General features: G+C 43.2%; 2 protein-coding genes across 8 annotated transcripts in view; one reads left to right on the top strand and one right to left on the bottom strand.

Moving 5' to 3' along the window:
* Positions 1 to 1,699: 1,699 nt before the first annotated feature.
* HAUS8 (HAUS augmin like complex subunit 8) lies at positions 1,700 to 18,303 on the bottom strand. Its single transcript, XM_074939822.1, is given in 11 exon segments — positions 1,700 to 2,698; positions 5,167 to 5,308; positions 6,019 to 6,160; positions 7,146 to 7,304; positions 8,627 to 8,701; positions 10,017 to 10,099; positions 11,390 to 11,503; positions 13,123 to 13,228; positions 13,725 to 13,780; positions 14,193 to 14,518; positions 18,236 to 18,303. Coding segments are annotated over 11 exon segments (1,392 nt in total). The 3' UTR covers positions 1,700 to 2,577.
* Positions 16,418 to 19,089, top strand: part of MYO9B (myosin IXB) — a 74,611-nt gene continuing 71,939 nt past the window's right edge. For all 7 annotated transcript variants that reach the window (XM_074939828.1, XM_074939826.1, XM_074939827.1 and 4 more), the window contains exon 1: positions 16,418 to 16,631. The gene's annotated coding sequence lies outside the window, so the exon portion shown is untranslated. The remainder of the gene's footprint in view (positions 16,632 to 19,089) is intronic.

The following is a 19,089-nucleotide window of genomic DNA, read 5'->3' as shown; positions in this document are numbered from 1 at the left end:
GGTCTATTCTTGCTCCTGCCTTGCTGAACTATCCTCCTTTATGCAGATTAATAGATAAAAACTTTAGAGCTAACACTGAAGAGCAGGACACGGTAAAGTTAGGGCACCAGACTATAAATAAAACAAGTTTTACATGTCATGGATTATTTGATCCCTACATGCAATAAGTCAACAAGAAATTAAAGCTGCTCAAATCTGTTTACAGTGTTGAAGACACGGCAGCATTCTTAAATTCTAAGAATTCCTTAGAGCTTTGGTGGACCAGAAAAAGCAACAAATTAATGTTAAACAAGTAAACTTGTTTTCTTTCAAGAAACTAATTTAAAGGCCCAGACTAACAGGAAGGAACTACCTACAAGAATCAGAATGATCTGTGTGTCTGTTCTTTGCAAAACAAAAGAGAATTCAGGATGAAGTTTTATTACCATGAAGGACAAACTTAAAGGGCTTAAGAACAACAACTGTGAGAGCCGGGGGTTGGGGGAGAAGAGGAAGATGCTCTTCACCTAGAGAGCTCTGCTTGTTTTACAGCAGGAAAAACAACAAATTGGACAGACACAGCTTAACTACAGATGAACAAACCTGCAACAATACAAAGCAAAGCGTGGGACCAATGTTGCAGTGTAACCTCCACAGACAGAATTCCAAGGGTGGTGGACAAAGGTCATGAAATAGTTGACTACAGATTTCTATCCACAGAAATAGACAAGACTCTAGTGTACAGAAAAATTCAAAATTCTAAAAGGTATATGTGCTAATTTGTGCTCATACCTGCTTTTACAAAGTAAAGTTTGTCTAATCCATTTCACCTATAGCAGGGGTTCTCAAACTGGGGGTCGGGACCCCTCAGGGGGTCACAAGCTGTCAGCCTGCACCCCAAACCCTGCTTTGCATCCACCATTTATAATGGTATTAAATATATTAAAAAGTGTTTTTAATATATAAATGGGGGTGGGGGGGTTGCACTCAGAGGCTTGCTATGTAAACGGGGTCACCAGTACAAAAGTTTGAGAACCACTGATCTATAGCATTCTACATGTAACATTTTCATCAACAAGATGTAAACTGTCACCTTAAAACTACTAGAAAGTCCAGAGTAGTAAAATTGCCAATAGATGGACTTAGCTTTAGAGTTTAGAACAGACAGTATTGCACTAATTGGTCATTTGGCATAGTGTTGGACAAGCAGCACATAATAAACTCCTTTCTGATTAGTACATGGTCCTAAATTGAGTAGTATGCTTCCTAGTGACTTTATAACAGATTAGCCCATTGTAGCTGCTGTATGGCAGAGACATGTGAAGGCCTCCTGTTGACAGCCCTAGATTTAAACTTGAGAACAGCAGCGGAGGGATTTTAGAGAAGTCTAATGGCTTAGTGGCTAGAGCCTTTTCCCCCCCCTCCATGGATCGTTTAAGCCCTCCTTATACTAGGCCCTGACAGAAGGCACCCTCTTGAAGAGTTGGCTGCTCCTGGGTGAGTTTCAATACCCAGACTGGGCAGTAGAGACATCTGAGAGATCTTCGGGGGGAGCATGGGACAGTGACACAGAGCAGCTCTGAACGGTACTATAAGGAGGACAGACCTTTCTGCAGCAGCTTTTATACACCGATTGCCCATACAGGACATGATGCTGTAGCTTGCTCCATTAGAAAAGGCTTGTAGGAAGTAATAATATGGGGAAACAGGACAGTTCAGGAAATAAAGTTTATTTTTCATTCGTGTATATTAAAAGGGCTCCGGGAAATTGTACACAACCTTCTCCAAGACCTGGCATGAGTGAACCGTATAATAAGGCCATTAGTGACGAAAGTAAGTTTCAGAAAGATAAATCTCCTTCCAAACAAAACGTAACCTAATACAAAAGAAAAGTACTAAGACACAGAACAAGAATTTAAGCATGAGATTTTTAAGCTTTACCAAAGACAATATTACAGAGAAGTCAGTGATCAGTTCCCCCATTCAACATCCTTTGATTTAACTACCACTTAGAGCGATAGCCATCTCTCTGGACTTTTCCTCTTGCCAAATTGCAAAGGAAAGGGGTGATCAGACTTCCTGCTGCACTTCCTCACAAAATGACCAGTGCACACGGCATGAGCTCAGGCATCCCTCTTGCAGGCTAATGTCAATAATGCACAGTCCCACACACATTTGGTCCTGCATCTACATATTGACACAATGACCTTTGAGCCACATTTCCCTTGGGAAGAGATCTCTTGCCCTGCTGCAGCTGAAATGACACACAAGGAACACAAACAGATTGGATGGGTGTACTAAATTTGTCAACAGTAACATTTCTTATAGCTCTTACTCCACATTTCAGCATTTGCAATGACAATGAGCTTCCACAAAGGATGTAGGGCTGGGGGTTTGAGTCTAAAATGGACTCATGCCACGTTGGTTCAGTTATAAAAATGCTCCACATCATAGCTCATGAATGTTTTACAGTTATATAACTGAGGAAATGTATGATAAAATTACCAGGCAGATGTCCTTAACTTTAGTCTGCTTTTTTGTGCAAGCTCCTTGGCCGAGCATCCACAGGTGTTCAAGTCACTGAGGAACATTTCAAAGCTAATCAAAGTACCAGCGTTTCAGGGTCTCTATTCCATGAGTCTCTTCACAGACTTTTTGGTTATGCAAAGAAACTTCCTTACTGATTTCAAAGGACAGGTCCTGTACTTGCTTGAAGCTCCTGTAAACAAGTCAGACAGACTGAAGCAATTATTGTGGCTAATTGTAACTTCATTAAATGAGCAGTAAAGTGGTAGAAGATGTGGGTTTGCTTTCCAATATAGCAAGAACTTGGGGGTGTTGTAGAGGGAGAGGTCTCTGGGTTCAGTCATGAGCGGGCCTGTGAGTTTTTCCATTTCATGTTATTTCTAGGGCTGTCAAGCGATTAAAAAAACTAATCATGCTGTTAAACAATAGAATACCATTTATTTTAAATATTTTTGGATGTTTACTACGTTTTCAAATATATTGATTTCAATTACAAACACAGAATACAAAGTATATGGTGCTCACTTTATTTTTGATTACAAATATTTGCATTGAAAAATACACTTTTTTTTACAGTTCACCTCATACAAGTACTGTAGGGCAATCTCTTTATTACGAAATTTGAACTTACAAATGTAGAATTATGTACAAAAAATAACTGCATTCAAAAACAAAGCAATGTCACATTTTACAGCCTACAAGTCCATTCAGTGCTACTTCTTGTTCAGCCCTTCACTCAGATAAACAAGGTTGGTTACAATTTGCAGGAGATAATGCTGCCTGCTTCTTGTTTATAATGTCACCTGAAAGTGAGAACAGGCGTTCACATGGCACTGTTGTAGCTGGTGTTGCAAGATATTTACGTGCCAGATGCGCTAAAGATTCATATGTCCCTTCATGCTTCAACCACCATTCCAGAGGACATGCTTCCATGCTGACGATGGGTTCTGCTTGATAACGATCCAAAGCAGTGCGGACTGACATGTTCATTTTCATCATCTGATTCAGATGCCACCAGCAGAAGGTTGATTTTCTTTTTTGGTGGTTTGGGTCCTGTAGTTTCTGCATCAGGGTGTTGATCTTTTAAGACTTTAGAAAGCATGATCCATACCTTGTCCCTCTCAGATTTTGGATGGCACTTCATATTCTTAAACCTTGGGTCAAGTGCTTCTGCTATTTTTAGAAATTTCACATTGGTACCTTCTTTGCGCTTTGTCAAATCAGCTGTGAAAGCGTTCTTAAAACTAAGATGTGCTAGGTCATCATCCGAGACTGCTACAACATGAAATATATGCAGAATACGGGTAAAACAGAGCCAGAGACTTACAACTCTCCCCACAAGGAGTACAGTCACAAATTTAATTGTTACATATTTTTTTAACGAGCATCATCAGCAAGTCCTCTGGAATGGTGGCCAAAGCATGAAGGGGCAAACTAATGTTTAGCAAATCTGGCATGTAAATACCTTGCAATGCCGGCTACTAAAGTGCCATGAGAATGCCTGTTCTCACTCTCAGGTGACATTGTAAATAAGAAGCAGGCAGCAGTATCTCCCATCAATGTAAACAAACTTGTTTGTCTTAGCGATTGTCTGAACAAGAAGGAGGACTGAATGGACTTGTAGGCTCTGAAGTTCTACACTGTTTTTGAATGCAGCTCTAACAAAAAAAATCTGCATTTGTAAGTTACACTTTCACGATAAAGAGATTGCACTTCAGTACTTATAGGAGGTGAACTGAAAAATACTCTTTTGTTCATTTTTACAGTGCATATATTTGTAATGAAAATATAAAGTGAGCACTGTGCACTTTGTATTGTGTTGTAATTGAAATCAATATTGAAAACGTAGAACATTCAAAAATATTTAATAAATTTCAATTGGTATTCTATTGTTAAATAAGTGATTCATTCTTTTAATCGCAATTAATATTTGAGTTAATTGCAATTAATTGACAGCCCTAGTTATTTCAACTCTAGTCTGCTTCTTGGGGGAATGTTTACCCTATTGCATTATGTCCCTTTCTCACCTCTGGTGGATGTTCCAGCAGCAAGCCTTTACGGAAGTGGTGACTCATGGGGTATAGCAGGGGAAAGGAATTGGGTTCAGGATACTCCCAGGGATATACAGTGATGCAGAGGGGAGGTATAATCCATTACTGGAGCCTCTTTGCAAAGCCATATGGAAGAATAGGACAGCAGAGTCATGGTCTTCTTTGCATTATGTTCTTGAAGACAGAGTGCTGCAGCCCACACCTCCAATCCCTGGTACTTGCTGTTGTCCTGTCTTTCAGGACTTTAGGACTGCTAGCCTTGGTTGAAATTTGTTTATGGGAGTCAGAGTGTGTCACACTAACCACCCCCTTGGGTGATCCTTTCCTCATTGCCTTCTGTGTAGGTAGACCTTTGGGGGTGGGAACAAGGGGAGTAAATGGGTGTGTGTGTTTCTTGCTCTGTAGAGGAGGGGGTGAAATCTGGCCAGTCGTGGCCAGCTCTAGACTAGGGTACAGGAGGTAAGCTTAGTGGCACTAGCCATTTCATATATGGATTGTCTGAAGAGGTTGTAGGACCCGCAGTTTTTTGTTTTGTTTTTTTTTTAAAAAACAAACAGATTTTAAGATCCATTATAGAACTCAGGAGTCTTCAGCATGATTTTGTAAATACCTTTCAAGTTCTGCATCCATTTTGAGAGCAATTTCCTTAAGTTCTTTCAGTACTGGGAATGCCTTTGAATTTTCTTCCAAGTAACCAGGTGCAGCTTCCACCAAAAGACTTTGTGTGACAGCTAAATGCTTTTGTACGTCCTCTACAAAAGAGCAAATGTTACAGCTATTATCACTGAATGTACAGTGGCACCTGTTAATAATATACATTTTAAAGATGTCAGCAGCTTGAGTGGTCACCCAAGAGCTTGAAGAACATCTGAGCATACTGGTGAACACTCAGCCTTCACGAAAAGACAACAGGAGCATATTACTATGAGAGCAAAATTGTCTTGCATTATATTAAGACTAATCACAGCAGGAGACTAGGTAACTCGCTCAATTCAGTTTGTGAGATTAGTAGGTTCCACAGAAAGTTTACAAGCCAAGACCAAGTATTGCTACAACAGGAGCGGAAGCTTCATTTATTCAGAATTCCTTGGCTAGCTATATGTTGGATATTGTGTCAATAGCAAATGTCAATCCTTGCAGATACTTTCAATAATAATGAACCCATAAGAAATCTTATAAATGCTACACAAGTGTTCTTAGTTTAGAGTGCTCTGCTCTTCTTACAGAAAAAGAAACTGGATGGATGCAGCTTATTAACTAGAGATGAACAAATATGCAGACAATACAAAGCAAAGCTTGGGACTAATGTTTCAGTGTCTCCTCCATAGAAAAACCCAAGGGCAGCGAACAAGAGTCATGCCATGGATTTAACAAGGTTAGAGTTACATTTCAATTCAAAGTAGTACAGAAGAGTCAAGTACACTGAAAAGTGCAAAATCCTGTTAATTTGGAGTTTTCATACCCAAATATTTGTGTCTATTTCCTTCCATGTGAATGTTCTTCATGGGAAGCTCATGTCTAGTGGTGTCCAGGGCAGTTGCAAAGGTCTTATACTCCTCCTTAAACTGTTCACAGACAGTAAGAAGAGGAGAAAGGACTTCAATCTGAAAACAAAAAGGGACATAACCCAGCACCTCAATGCAGAGAAGCCACTCTGAAAGAACAGTCAGAATTTATCTGGTTTGTCTTAAAGAATAAAGTGAGATTTGAGTCTAGTTCAGTATTAAAAAGACCATCAATAGGATTTAAAGAAATCAACAAATTCTGTGGCTGTATCATCACATACTCCTATTTTCAAAAGTGCCCCCCCTCCAGGTTTGAGGAGGCCTGCTCCAATATCTGTTTCTTTACTTCCTCTGTTTGGAAGCGCTGCCAATGCACAAAATAAACTGAAAAAGATGAGAATGTTTTGTTCTAACCAGTTGGGGTAGTTTTAAAGGGATACTTAAATCACTATTAGTAAGGCTCTTGGCGTTTGGTTATTATAGTTCTACAATATGTTCCCATTAAGTGATGTTTTAAAAAAGTTCCCTCAGGTACCAATGCCAAGATGGAGCTGCTGCCACCTATCTCAATGTATCAAGGTCCATTGCAGTTTTCCTTATGCTGATCCCATGCCACAAAACAAAACATACAGCAAGGAGATGCCATTGTGTCACACCCCAGGAGGTGATCAGTGCCTCTGCTCTGGCCCAGATATCTGTAGTAGTCCAGGATGTTTGGGGCCAGATGCTGTGCTTTCGCAAGTGGTATACCACAAAAGACTAAAGGATGTTACTATTGCTTTAAGCCTTAGATTATGAGCTGCTCTGGTGACTGGTGCACTATCACCTCCCCACAGCTCAGAATATGCTCTTGCTCTTCCTTCAGACCTCCATGTGTTTCCTCCAGTCCATACACAAGAGGCCATCAAAGCAGGTGCTGCAGATATTCTACCTCCTTTACGTTGGCCGAGAAGCATAAAATGTCACAGCAGGGTTCAAATTTGATGCTTTTTTGTTTGAGGCACAGAAGGTACCAAAAGGCCAAAGGTTGCTTCTTCAGAGCAACTGCAAACTGCAGGAGAAACATGAAGTGTGACAAACTAACCTGTTTATCCAGCACTTCTTCAAGCTTCTGCTCTCTCTTCTTGAGCAATAGTTGGCGTTTCAGCTCATACAGCTTTTTCTGCTGTTTTTCCTTTTCTTCACACAAGATTGATAAATTTCTTTCACCTTTCTCCTCCAGCTGGGCAATATTTTTTTCTATCTGTGAAATCCAAGAATGTATTTGGAGCCAATATTAAACCACAGCTAAGTACTTTAGGGGTTAAGTTATTTCCAAAATATTTTGAGAGAGAAGAGAAATTCAAACAAGTTTGAATTCAGAAGTTAACTCACTATATGCAGTGATTTTTCTGTACCTTATAGAGTTACTAAAATGCTATTATATTCTGTAAAGGAAGATTCTCACCTCCATGATCATTTACTAGAGCTCCCTGAAGTCAAGATGGCATCTAGTCTATAAAAGGGAAAACTTAGGAAGTGTGCAAGGGTAGAGAAAAAAATTTATCTGAGTTTTCAGAGGGAGATGTGTCATATGCCTTACTCAGCCCCTCTGACCATGACCATCTCTTCTTCAAATGTTTTCAGCGATTTCCCCTCATCTTCTGTATCATATTCGACCAGGTCTTCAGGATCCTGTACCAGTCTAACTCCCCACATTGTCCACGTCACTCCACCCAAGTCAAACATTTAACCACTCCCTATATCATCTGGTCCTTTATTTCCTCACCTTCCATGCAGCTTCTAATACCAAATCCTCCTCCCCTCCCCATTTGACTCTACTCTCGCCTCCAAATTTCCCCCCCAAACATACCTCTTCCATTATAGTATGATGGCTTGTAAACCTAACGAACAACTGTGTAAATCTGTATCATTAACCTCAGTGAATACCTAAGCAGATTGCTGAATTGCTTGTCATCCCATCCCTGTATTCCCCTCCCACTATGTTGCTCTCCCACCTTAAATCATCCTAATTTAGATTGTAATCTCTTGGGAGCAAGGGCTCAATACTTTTATCTGTAGTGTACCATGCACACTTATACCATTGCAAAAATATAAGAATGGTCGAAGTGTGCACTTCATCTGGAAATTGGAGGCTCCTCCCAACTATCTCAGAAGCTCTCTCAGCCCTGATCATTGTTTAATGAAGTGCATGAAATGCTATATATGAGGTGGGGGGAGAGAAAACCTTTTGTAGTGGTAAACATCCATTTTTTTCATGGTTTGTGTGTATAAAAAGATCTTCTGTACTTTCCACAGTATGCATCCGATGAAGTGAGCTGTAGCTCACGAAAGCTTATGCTCAAATAAATTGGTTAGTCTCTAAGGTGCCACAAGTACTCCTTTTCTTTTTATATATGAGGAAGTGTCTGAAGTGAATCACAATTGCATAACCAAGGATATCTGAAGCACAAATTTAACTTGTGTGGGGCAGAAAGCTTGTTTCAATTATATTTAGAAAGTTTTCCAATAGGCTATGTTTTTTGTAGCTCTGGAATACCAAACATTTGACTATTTGTATCTTACCTTCATTGATGCATAGTTTAATAGCAATGCCTGAGATTCCAACATCCCAATCACATCATCAGGATCAGAAGATTTCTTAAGGAAATTTAAAAAAAAATTTAATGGTAGCACATATACTTAGAAATTAAATACAAACAAGTATTTCAAAACTAAAGTTTGAGTCTGTTCAAAGCAGCATCTCTGATCATTACAAGTACATTTGTAAACAAAGCCTGCCCTGTTATAACTACACACAGACTATTGTTTTTTCAAATGGGTGTATTTCTTAATAATGGAGCATTTCTCACCTACCAGCATGGAGGCTGGTTAACTTTGGGTTATTGTTCTTTTATCCTGTCACTCTACTTAGTGTATTATCTGAAGGATTCACAATACCACTAGAGGATATGAAGTTTCTATGCTGTGTTGGATGAATCGTTGTCAATGTAAAAGGGACCTCAGTTTAATTTTCAAGTACTGTACTATACAAATCATGGGGTGCAAGTATCCTTCATGCATATTTGTGAACATTGGGACATCATTAGAAAGCATGGGTAAGAGCACAACAAGATGAAGAACTAACTTGAAGACTAGCCAAAGTCAGAGTAGGGTCTAAGAAGAAATGGAAGCTGGACTCACAATGGAGTGCTGGTGGTACACAAATCAAATCCCCACCAGCAGAGACCATGTGAGCCTTTACTAATTGTACTTGGTCATACTTTAGAGGACAGATATGCTTGGTGACACACTAAGGAGAGGCCTCCATCCCTGCAGTGACATGAAGAAAGCACCATACTGGATTATACATTCTCTCTTCCTCCATTCAAAATGATATCGGATACTCAAGGTAATACTTCACTATACAACATGGCAGCTGGCAGAACAAAGGATATTTTGATAGAAATTTTAGAATGCTTAGGATAGGGTGCATTTCACTAGCAAAATGCAGATTTTTTTCCTTAAAAAGGAATGTAAAATTTTACATATAGAGCTGAGGTTAGCCCAATATAAGTAGGTCCAAATCTATTAAGCTTTACAGCCATGGCTGAATTTGATCTACTACATTTCTTTTTGTGAGCATTTATCACGCTATTTTTAGCAAAGCTGCTTGTACCCAATGCTTTTAGTTTTATTGGCAGATTCTTTATTCTAGTCCTTTGGGAACTACTGCATGCAACATTAGCCCACAAGCCCTACAGCAGCTCTTCAGCCCATAATAGTCCTTAGTGCTTTCAAGATGACGACACTCTCACCAACACCACACACTACAGAAACACTTGTTACCACGTGGTTTCTGGGGAGAAGTCTTAACTCTTGCTGACAAAGTTAATGATGAACAAAAATCCTTATTCAGTACATTCCCAGTAAATATAGCTGTGTCAATTTCCAGCTAATTTAAAGTGTCACTTACTGAGTTCTGCTCTTTTTTTCGTGTTCTTGAGTCTGCTCTGAAGAGAGACTTTGAACCAGGAATCTTTTTTAAGAGACTTTTGTCTAAACCACAAAAGAAAAATATATATAAAAAAATAAAAATCTGTATGCACAGCACTTCTCTGCCAAAATGCTTTGAGTGAGACAATCAGCAGCTTAATAAAAGCCAGTTTTAATATGATTTTATGCAGAGTGGATAAAATTGATTTAAATGTTTTTAATCAGATTTTTTTATTTTGTTATTTAAATTAAGTTCTTTTTAAAAATGACATCTGAATTTAATACAAAATATGTTAAGATCTAAAATTATAATCTCTTAAAACATTTAAATAAAAAAAAATGCTGAATCCATGAGCCTCTAGGAAAAACTGAGTTAAAGGCTATTTTTCCATGTAAAGAAAGAAGTTTTTCTCCCGATTCCAAGGTCAAGCTTTATAAATATGGCACAATGGATCATTATATTATATTAAGGGGTTGTTTTGTTTAACAGAAAGAAATTTGACATACTGTCTTGTGTGTTTAAATTCCAGTTACCATCCTAATGAAGCTTGACAAATCATGAGCAAAAAGTTAATCACCATTTTCTAACATACTAAAAATGTACAATTAATAAGAATCTGAAAATACTCAGCTACACATTTACTTAAATAAACATATATAGTTTAGTGTACCTTCCTAAGCAGCAAAAATACATATCAAATCTAGTGTAAAGGCCCCATTTAGTTGTAAAACAACATATTTTAATGGTTATATCAAGGAGAATGTACCTTTCTTTAGAAAATAAAGTACAAAATGGAAGAGTTGATTAAAATCCATTATTTAAAATCAGGTCTTTCCACTTGGCAATTTAAATTGCTGATTTTAAATGGCCTTGGTTTAAATCAATCCACACTGATTTTATAAAGGGAAGAAAGAGCCCAAACAGAAACATTCTATTTTTGGCTCTGATACTGACTCGTATGAACATGGCCATGCCAACTTTTCAAAACTGGCCTCTAATTTTAGGTGTCTACCTTTGAATACCTGGGGAATAATTTATAGAAGGGGTGAGCGCTTACAACAAATTCAGCTTGTTACTACTAATCAGAGTGGTGGATGCTCTGAAAATCAAGTCCTAGGAATCTAGAAGTAAGGGACCCCAAAAATTGGGGATTTGAAAAATAGAGGTCATTTAAAAATTTAGGCCTCACCTCACTATGTCAGTTTCTTCAATTCTAGAATGAGAGTAATAGTTTACCCTCTTTTGTAGTATGCTTGAGATCTTCAGAAAATGGTTAAATACCATTAACATACATTCTAATTTCTGATTTAAACAATGATGTTGAAAGGAGAGAGTTAAAGGAGAAAACTTACCATTAATAGCTGAGAGATCGAGGTCAGGTCGAGCAATTTTATGGCCCTCTAATAAAGTGGACTGCAAGTCATCTTTTCCCAAGACAGTACGATTTAGTGCGCTAGGGGCAGTGCCTGTAGAAACGTGTTATTTTAGTGTGGTACAACATAAGTGAGCAGCCCAGAACACCTAGTTCTGCAAGTTCACAAGTGTTTGCACAATAGCTCATTAAAAAAACCCAGAAAAGTCCCATCTGGATATTTCCACCTTTATTGTCTTCCAAAAGTCAACAAACATAGCAGGTGTAACTTGCTGCAAAGTTCCTTTTAGTTGGGGTTTAACTCGTTCAGAATGCTGCTATCTTAGCCATTTCATAGGTTGCCACCATGAGCAGAACCCAAATGAAGGAAAAGGTAAAGCATAGGTGATTAAAGTACAGAAGTAATGCTAAATTAAAATCATTTTAAAATATTCCTTTCCCACATTACCAGACTAAACTGGATGATCACCTGGCAAGTGCTCAGACACTGAGAGTCACATACAGGATCATTGTACAAACATGTAGATTTGCAACATTACTGGTGATTTATATATTGTGGGGGTTTTATTGTTCATTCCTCTAGATCTATTAACAATTAGAGAAGTATTTTTGGGTATTAAAGTAGCAGCCCAATCCATCTACAGAATGACAGATATCTGCTTATTCTAGAGAATTAATGTGGTGTTTCGTTTCCAGATAGAGAATGTAGAACTAATCTACACATAGTACTATGTATTTTAATGTAATAAGTATCAATGACAGGAGTCACAATGCTGCTATATTGTCAGATTGGGGGGGGGGGGGGGGGGGAAGCTTTTGTAGGCCTCTAGACTACTTAGTCTACAATCTTTAGATCAGTGGTCTCCAACCTTTTTATGCCCAAGATCACTTTTTAAATTTAAGGGTGACCAAGATCTATCCCACCTCTTCCCTGAGGCCCCACCCCTTCCGCAAAGCCCCACCCATTCCATCCCCACCCTTGCTCCCTCTCCCCAACCCTCATTCACTTTCACCGGACAGGGTAGGTGGTTTGGGTTCGTGAGAGGGTGCAGGCTCTGGGCTGGGGCCAAGGGGTTCACAGTGTGTGTGTGGGGGGATCAGGGCTGAGCCTGGGGCAGGGGTGCAAACTCTGGGAGGGGGTCTGGCTCCAGGAGAGGGGTCAGGGCTGGGGCAGGGGCTCAGGAGGGGGCTTCTACCAGGCAGCACTTACCTCCAGCGGCTCCTGGTATGACTACCGCTAAGTCAGGCTCTCTGCCTATCCCAGCCCCACACCACCCCTGGAAGGGCCCAACACACCCCCTGGGAGGGCACATGACTCCACACTGCCCCTCTCTGCAAGCCCGGCCCCTGCAGCTCCCACTGGCCACAGCTCCTCACTCCTGGCCAATGGAAGCTGCAGGGGCCGGGCTTGCAGAGAGGGGCAGCCACAGAGGGAGACCCCTGCCAGGCCACACTGGCCACTTCTGGGAGTGGCATGCTGCTGGGCAGTCAGGAAGCCTGCCTTAGCAGCAGCCTCACTGCAGATCATGATTGACTAGAAGATCCTCTAGGATTGACCAGTTGATCGCAATCTACTGGCTGGTGACCACTGCTTTAGAGAATTTCACAATAATCCCCGCTCCCCCAGTGATACTACTGCAGCACAGGTTGAGAGAAGTCCATAAAGAATTGTTCTGATTGTTTTGCTAAACACACACAAACACACCCACTTACCTGTGGTGGCTTTGCATTTCTGAAAAATACCTGCTCTTCCAGTTGGGGTTTCCCCCTTTTCAGATCTTTTTACACCAGAAACTACAGATGAATTTGTTGAGGTACTCTGCCAACCAGAAAACAGAAAATATTCAAGATTAATAATGATTAAGAGGTGTAATGCCCTGTCTTGACTCCTACTTTGTTACAGGATTTCACTGATAGATAACAAAAAAACACTGCCTTGGAGCATCACAATGCTTTGCAACATCACATAAGAGGCCTGGGCTTGGCTTTAATTCTTTATCCTGATTTCTCTCTCTGGGACTTGGTAAGAGCTCATAAGAACGGGTCGGGAGAGAAGAGAGAAAAACTCTTACAGACTGGGATTAGAGAAACCCATATTGTTTAACCAATAGTACTAGGCAGCTTCTACAGCACCAGACCCCGCTGCCAGGCATATTTCTAAGCCATGTTCTAGTCTCTTTAAAATATTTGTTTTTCAGTTGAAGCCGGATATATATTTTCAATTTTGAAAATTGCTTTCTTCGATCAGCTTTCATTTTATTATGTTAGAAGCCAGCATTTCCTTTTAAAGCAGGCCATTTGAAACCATACTTCACCTTCCCCAGAGCTTTTCTATCATATTGAAGGTAGCGAGCCTTCACAACTCTTCCCCCTGAAAGGAAGGAAAAAAATGAAATCTGACCAGCAAGAAGACTATTTATCTCCATCTAAATTACACCAGTCTCAGCACTGTGGCGACGAAGCATTTCGCAAATGCAACACACAACGACATGCATTATAACAAATGAATATTTTACTAGTGATATTTCCGGCTCATGGGGATGACTGACCCCTTATTTAACAGGGAGAGGAGGCAGGGAGGGGCTGTACACGGTGGGGGGAGGGGTGGATGAACTCGGGGGCGGCCAAATTTCCCTGGGCGTGAGGGGGGCGGGCAGCGCTCGTGGGGGGGGGGGTGGGCAGCGGCGTGGATCCGACGCAGGAGTCTCTGGGGAAGGAGAAATCAGCGGATTTCTACCTACCTACGGGCCCGCCCAGCGCCCCGGCCCAGCCCCGGCCCCTACCTTTCGGCCTCGCCCCCGCAGCGCCCGCGCTCCCGTCCGGTCCAGCCGCTCCCTCCGCCCCCGGGGGCGCCCTGCACAAACACCGGCACCAGGTCAGCGCGCACTGAGGCGAGGCGAGGCGAAGGGGCCCGCTCAGGCCCTGCCCCGGGGAGAAGGGGCAATAACGGGGATAGCGCCCCCCACTCACCCCGCCGGGCTTCCCGCCGCCGCCATGGCCGTCAAACTTCCCGCGCAAGCGCTGCGCGATGATCTACCTCTCCAGCCTCATCATCGAGTTTATACCGGAGCAGCTAGAACGCCCACTTCCTGGTCGCTCCCCCTGCCGGCTTGGAGGGGAAAGGCGGACGCAGCTATTTCCAGCCCCTGCCGCCCTACCGCAAATCCTTGCAGGGACCTTGTACCTTTGCCCCCACGGGACCAGGGCCAGTAGCTCGGGAGCCAATGTGGGCAGTAAGCACAGGACAATACATTCACTGGGACCGTTCTGCCAGCCCGCTCATGGCCTCGCTGGGGCACCAGAAACCACCCACTGGCTTATACCCTGCCAGTCAGGGTCGCCCCTCTGCAGCAGGCCAGATCTAGTGGTTCCTACCCTAAATGTTCAAAATTATGAGTCAGCAAACCACCACCACCCCGCCAAATCATGAGCTAGGCTTAAAAATCATGAGCTAAAATAATAATTGTTTCTTTCTTGTTTCCGAGTCTTTGGGAGTAGGGGTAATATTGTCAAGGGTTATCTGCCATCACAAGTACTAGGGGTTTACCTTTTTTTTAAATTAAAGCTCAGTTTCTCATGTATTAACTTGACTCCAGGATCTGGAACTTTAAGGAAAAAACCCTAATTATCATGAGATTCATGTTAAACTCCTGAGAGTTGACAAAACTGATGATCTTTTAAGGCTCCTGATTTCGGCCACCCTTTCCTGCAACCAGAACCTCTCCCATGTAGCAGAGACTTAAAAGGATGGAAATGAGGACGAGACACTCCACTCCACACATACCCACATACTGTGGTCTCAATGGGGTGATGCTAGTCTACAGGTGAGATCAGAGTGGCTGGGAATGTGCATGAGGGAAGGAAAGGTATCAATTCTACCTCCTTTTTCATGCTGCCTGTCCAAATACAGAGCAAGCAGCAGGGACCTGCTTCTTGGTGCTGAGCTGCCACCTGGCACACTAAGTGCAGCTGGGCACAGAGCAAACCCACTGCTTAATCTGCAATGAAAGAGGTCTTGGGGCTCAAGGAATTTTTTTACATTCATAACTGATGCAGCAAGCCCAGAGGTGCCAGACTATGAACTGCCAAGCCTAGAGGTGCTGAGGCTCTGCCCTGGCACAAATTAAGCACCACGAAAACCCAGAACCTGCTGCCCCCTGCCACCCACTACTCCCAGTCCAGTGCCTCTGGCTACCCCAGATATTGCCTTCCCTGTCTAGTGGGATGGGTGGGCTGCTTTCCACATAATGTTAGGGATAGGGTGACCAGATGTCTCGATTTTATAGGAACAGTCCCAATATGTGGGGCTTTGTCTTATATAGGCGCCTATTCCCCCCCCCCACATCCCCATTTTTCACACTTGCTGTCTGGTCACCCTAGGTGTGTAGGAAACTGATGATAACAGCAAGGATCAGAAATTTGCAATGCAATAACAACAGTTTAGTGACATTGGCTTTGTTTTGTAGCTACCCAGTCACATCACACTCTACTCCCCCTGCCTGCACAGCAGCGAAGAGGCTGCGTGGCTAACACGGAATTTTTCTTTGTTGGCCCATACGCCCTAAGCATGTCCCTGCAACTGAGCCCGGGCTTCCCAGGCACCTGGCTAGTAACATCTGTTACCGCCGGGGTTCTCAGACTTTTGTACTGGTGACCCCTTTCACACAGCAAGCCTCTGCATGCGATCCCCCCCCCTTAGACATTAAACACACTTTTTAATACAGTTAACACCATTGTAAATGCGGGAGGCAAAGCGGGGTTTGGGGTGGAGGCTGACACCTCACGACCCCCTGAGGCGTCCCGACCCCCAGTCTGAGACCCCCTGGGCTGCCGCAGAGAACCTGCTACCGGGATGAGAGCAGGAGCTGGAAGAAGAACATTTCATGGGGAAAGCAGACAGCTCTGCAGACGAGACGCTGCAGCCCGACCCAAACGGACACGCTCCTTGGCGCATCCCCCTGGGTTTCTGCCCAGGCGCCGCCTCCCGCTGCCAGCTAGCAGCGCGCATGCTCAGCTCTCGCACGCAGGCGCACTAGCGGCTCGGAGCTCCTCAGGCTTTGCCCGGCGTTGCCCTGTCCCTTCCCCGCAAACGCGGAAGTGAGCGGTTCCTCGGCGGGGCCTAGTAGGAGGGGCCGCCGCCGGGCTGGGAGTGATCGACCAACCGAGCCGCCGGAGGAACGCGATGGGGAACGGGCCTTTGCCCCACTCGTTCCTCGCCCTCGGTGGGTGAGCGGGAAGGGGCTGGTGTGGGGAGAAGGGGGGCCGGATGGGGAGGCCGGGGGCGGTTTGAGAGGGCGTGGGGAGAAGGGGGGCTGGGTGGGAGGATGGGAAGGGCGTGGGGAGAAGGGGGGCTGGGTGGGAGGATGGGAAGGGCGTGGGGAGAAGGGGGGCTGGGTGGGAGGATGGGAAGGGCGTGGGGAGAAGGGGGGCCGGATGGGGAGGCCGGGGGCGGTTTGCGAGGGCGTGGGGAGAAGGGGGGCTGGGTGGGAGGATGGGTGTTGGAAGTAGGGGTGTTGGGGGTGCTGCAGCACCCCCTGGATTGAAGTGGTTTCCATTATATACAGGCTTTACAATTTGGTTCAATGGTTCTAAGAACCCCCACCATACAAATTGTTCCAGCACCCCTGGTTGGGGGGAGAAGGGAGCTGGTTTGATGGCGGGGGGGGAAGACATGGTTGGGAGAAGGGGTGTAGGATGGTTTGTGGAAAGGGTGGGGAGAAGGTGATAATGCTATACAGAGTTTTTCATATGGGAGTTGCTTTGTAACAGGTAATGGAGAACTGGAGGATAACATGTGGAGTGTCATACAGGGGGCGATGGTGGGAGGAGGAGGGTCCTGGAGAGGAAGGGCAGGAGGGCGGGTTGAATCAGATCTTCTATAAATACACAGGGGGATCTGTAGCTTCCAGCCCTCTCAGATGGTGCAGGGCTTGCCCATGGGATTTGGGAGGTTAGGGGGAGGAAGACACATTCTGGTTGCCCCAACTTCCTAGATAAGGTCCTTCAATGTTTGCTTGGGGAATCCGAACTACAGTACTTGGAACCATTATTGGCAGTGGAGTTTGGTTTTTCCAGCTCACAGCTATTTCCTAAGACCTTCTGGTGCCTTTGAAAGTAAACCCAAGCATGCAGCTGTGATTGTGGGTGCTCTCTGTTCCATGCTCTATGACTGAGCCAGTGAGCAGGAGGCACTACAGACCCATCAACTGCACAGGCTGCCTCAGACTCCTATTCTGTGCTCAAGTTTTAAGAGAAAGTGCCTGTAGGTTGTATTATGCTATGCTGCATCTATCTGCATTGATGTGTTCAGCAGACAGGATTGCAATGTGGTTACTACTGGCACTGTGTCTTATGTCCAAAGAATGTTAAGGTCTTAAAGCTAGGAAGCATACTTTTTTTTCTAGGTTCCTCTATTTTGACTAGAAAAATGGCTAGAGACTAATATCGATATCGTAACTGGTTCCATTTGTGAGCATCGTGGGGAATTCACAACTCAGAATTTCTGAATTTGGTGAGAAATACGCAATGCCCACAACAGTTCTATAATTGCTCATTTCCATCTTCTGTAAGACGGGGTAGAGGTTAGTAGAGGTAGTAGAGGTTACGGAGGTGATCTTAGACTTCTGACATGTGACCAGCTTTTCAAGGATGATGGCTTCAGCACCCTCCCCACACAACACTTCAGAGTGGATTAATATCAGTTTGCCTGCTTTCCTATCTGCAGATAAGGTATTTATTGCAAGCATTCAGAAGGGTCTAGGGATTTCAGACTTATTACTGGGCCAACAGGAGCAGTTGTCCTAAAATTGTCATGAGGCAATCCTACATTCCAATTAGCACATGAATATTCACACCTGTTGACTTCAGTAAACCTTTGGTTTCTTTATGTTGCATGTCATCAGGAACAGATTTATATAGAAAAAACTGAAGGAAAAACAAGATGGCTGTGTTTTATAATTCTCCACAAGCTGTGAATTTTGTGGAGAGGGTGTATATATACTTATTTGCCTAAAATGATTATTCTTCAGAAGTTTTGACTTTTTCCCTTTAAAATTGCATGATGCTATTATCCAGAATTTATATAAAATAGCACATCTAAAAATGCAAAGTTTTAACATTTCCTTGCTTTAAGAAAAGGAGTAAATTCAGTCACTGTAATCGGGTGTGACATACACAACAGCATATCGCATCTGGTTGCAGTGTATCTGAATGATTAATAGACTTTAATAAAAGCAATTGTTGCTTCGTTTCAATTTCTCCGCTCTTCTCTTGTTATGCTCACACTGTAATCCATGTTAATCTCTGCCGTTCCATTGACTCTGGCAGTGTGCTCTAGAAGACAGAGCACTGAACTGGGATTCAAGATACCTGGGTTCTTTTCCCAGCTCTGTGTTTGGCCTGCTGGGTAACCTTGGGCAAGTCACTTCCTGCCTCTCTGCCTCAGTTCCACCATCTGTAAATGATTGGCCACCTTTCTGAGCTCTATTGATGAATAGTACCCTATAAGAGTAGGTAGTGATGGTGGGGGTATTAATCAGCATCCTGTTTTGAAATGCTTTTCTTTTTCACTAGTCATTCACTTCTGTACTTTACCCAGATGAACTTCGGTGTTGGAGTGGGTAATTCCCACTGGAGACAATGTAGGAGTGCTCCCCCCCCCACCCAGCAACTATTGTGCCA

The sequence above is a fragment of the Natator depressus genome, chromosome 25 (assembly GCF_965152275.1).
Source record: "Natator depressus isolate rNatDep1 chromosome 25, rNatDep2.hap1, whole genome shotgun sequence".
Lineage (NCBI taxonomy): Eukaryota > Metazoa > Chordata > Testudines > Cheloniidae > Natator > Natator depressus.
The sequence above is the reverse complement of the archived record's forward strand: the minus strand, read 5'-3'. Positions and strand labels throughout refer to the sequence as shown.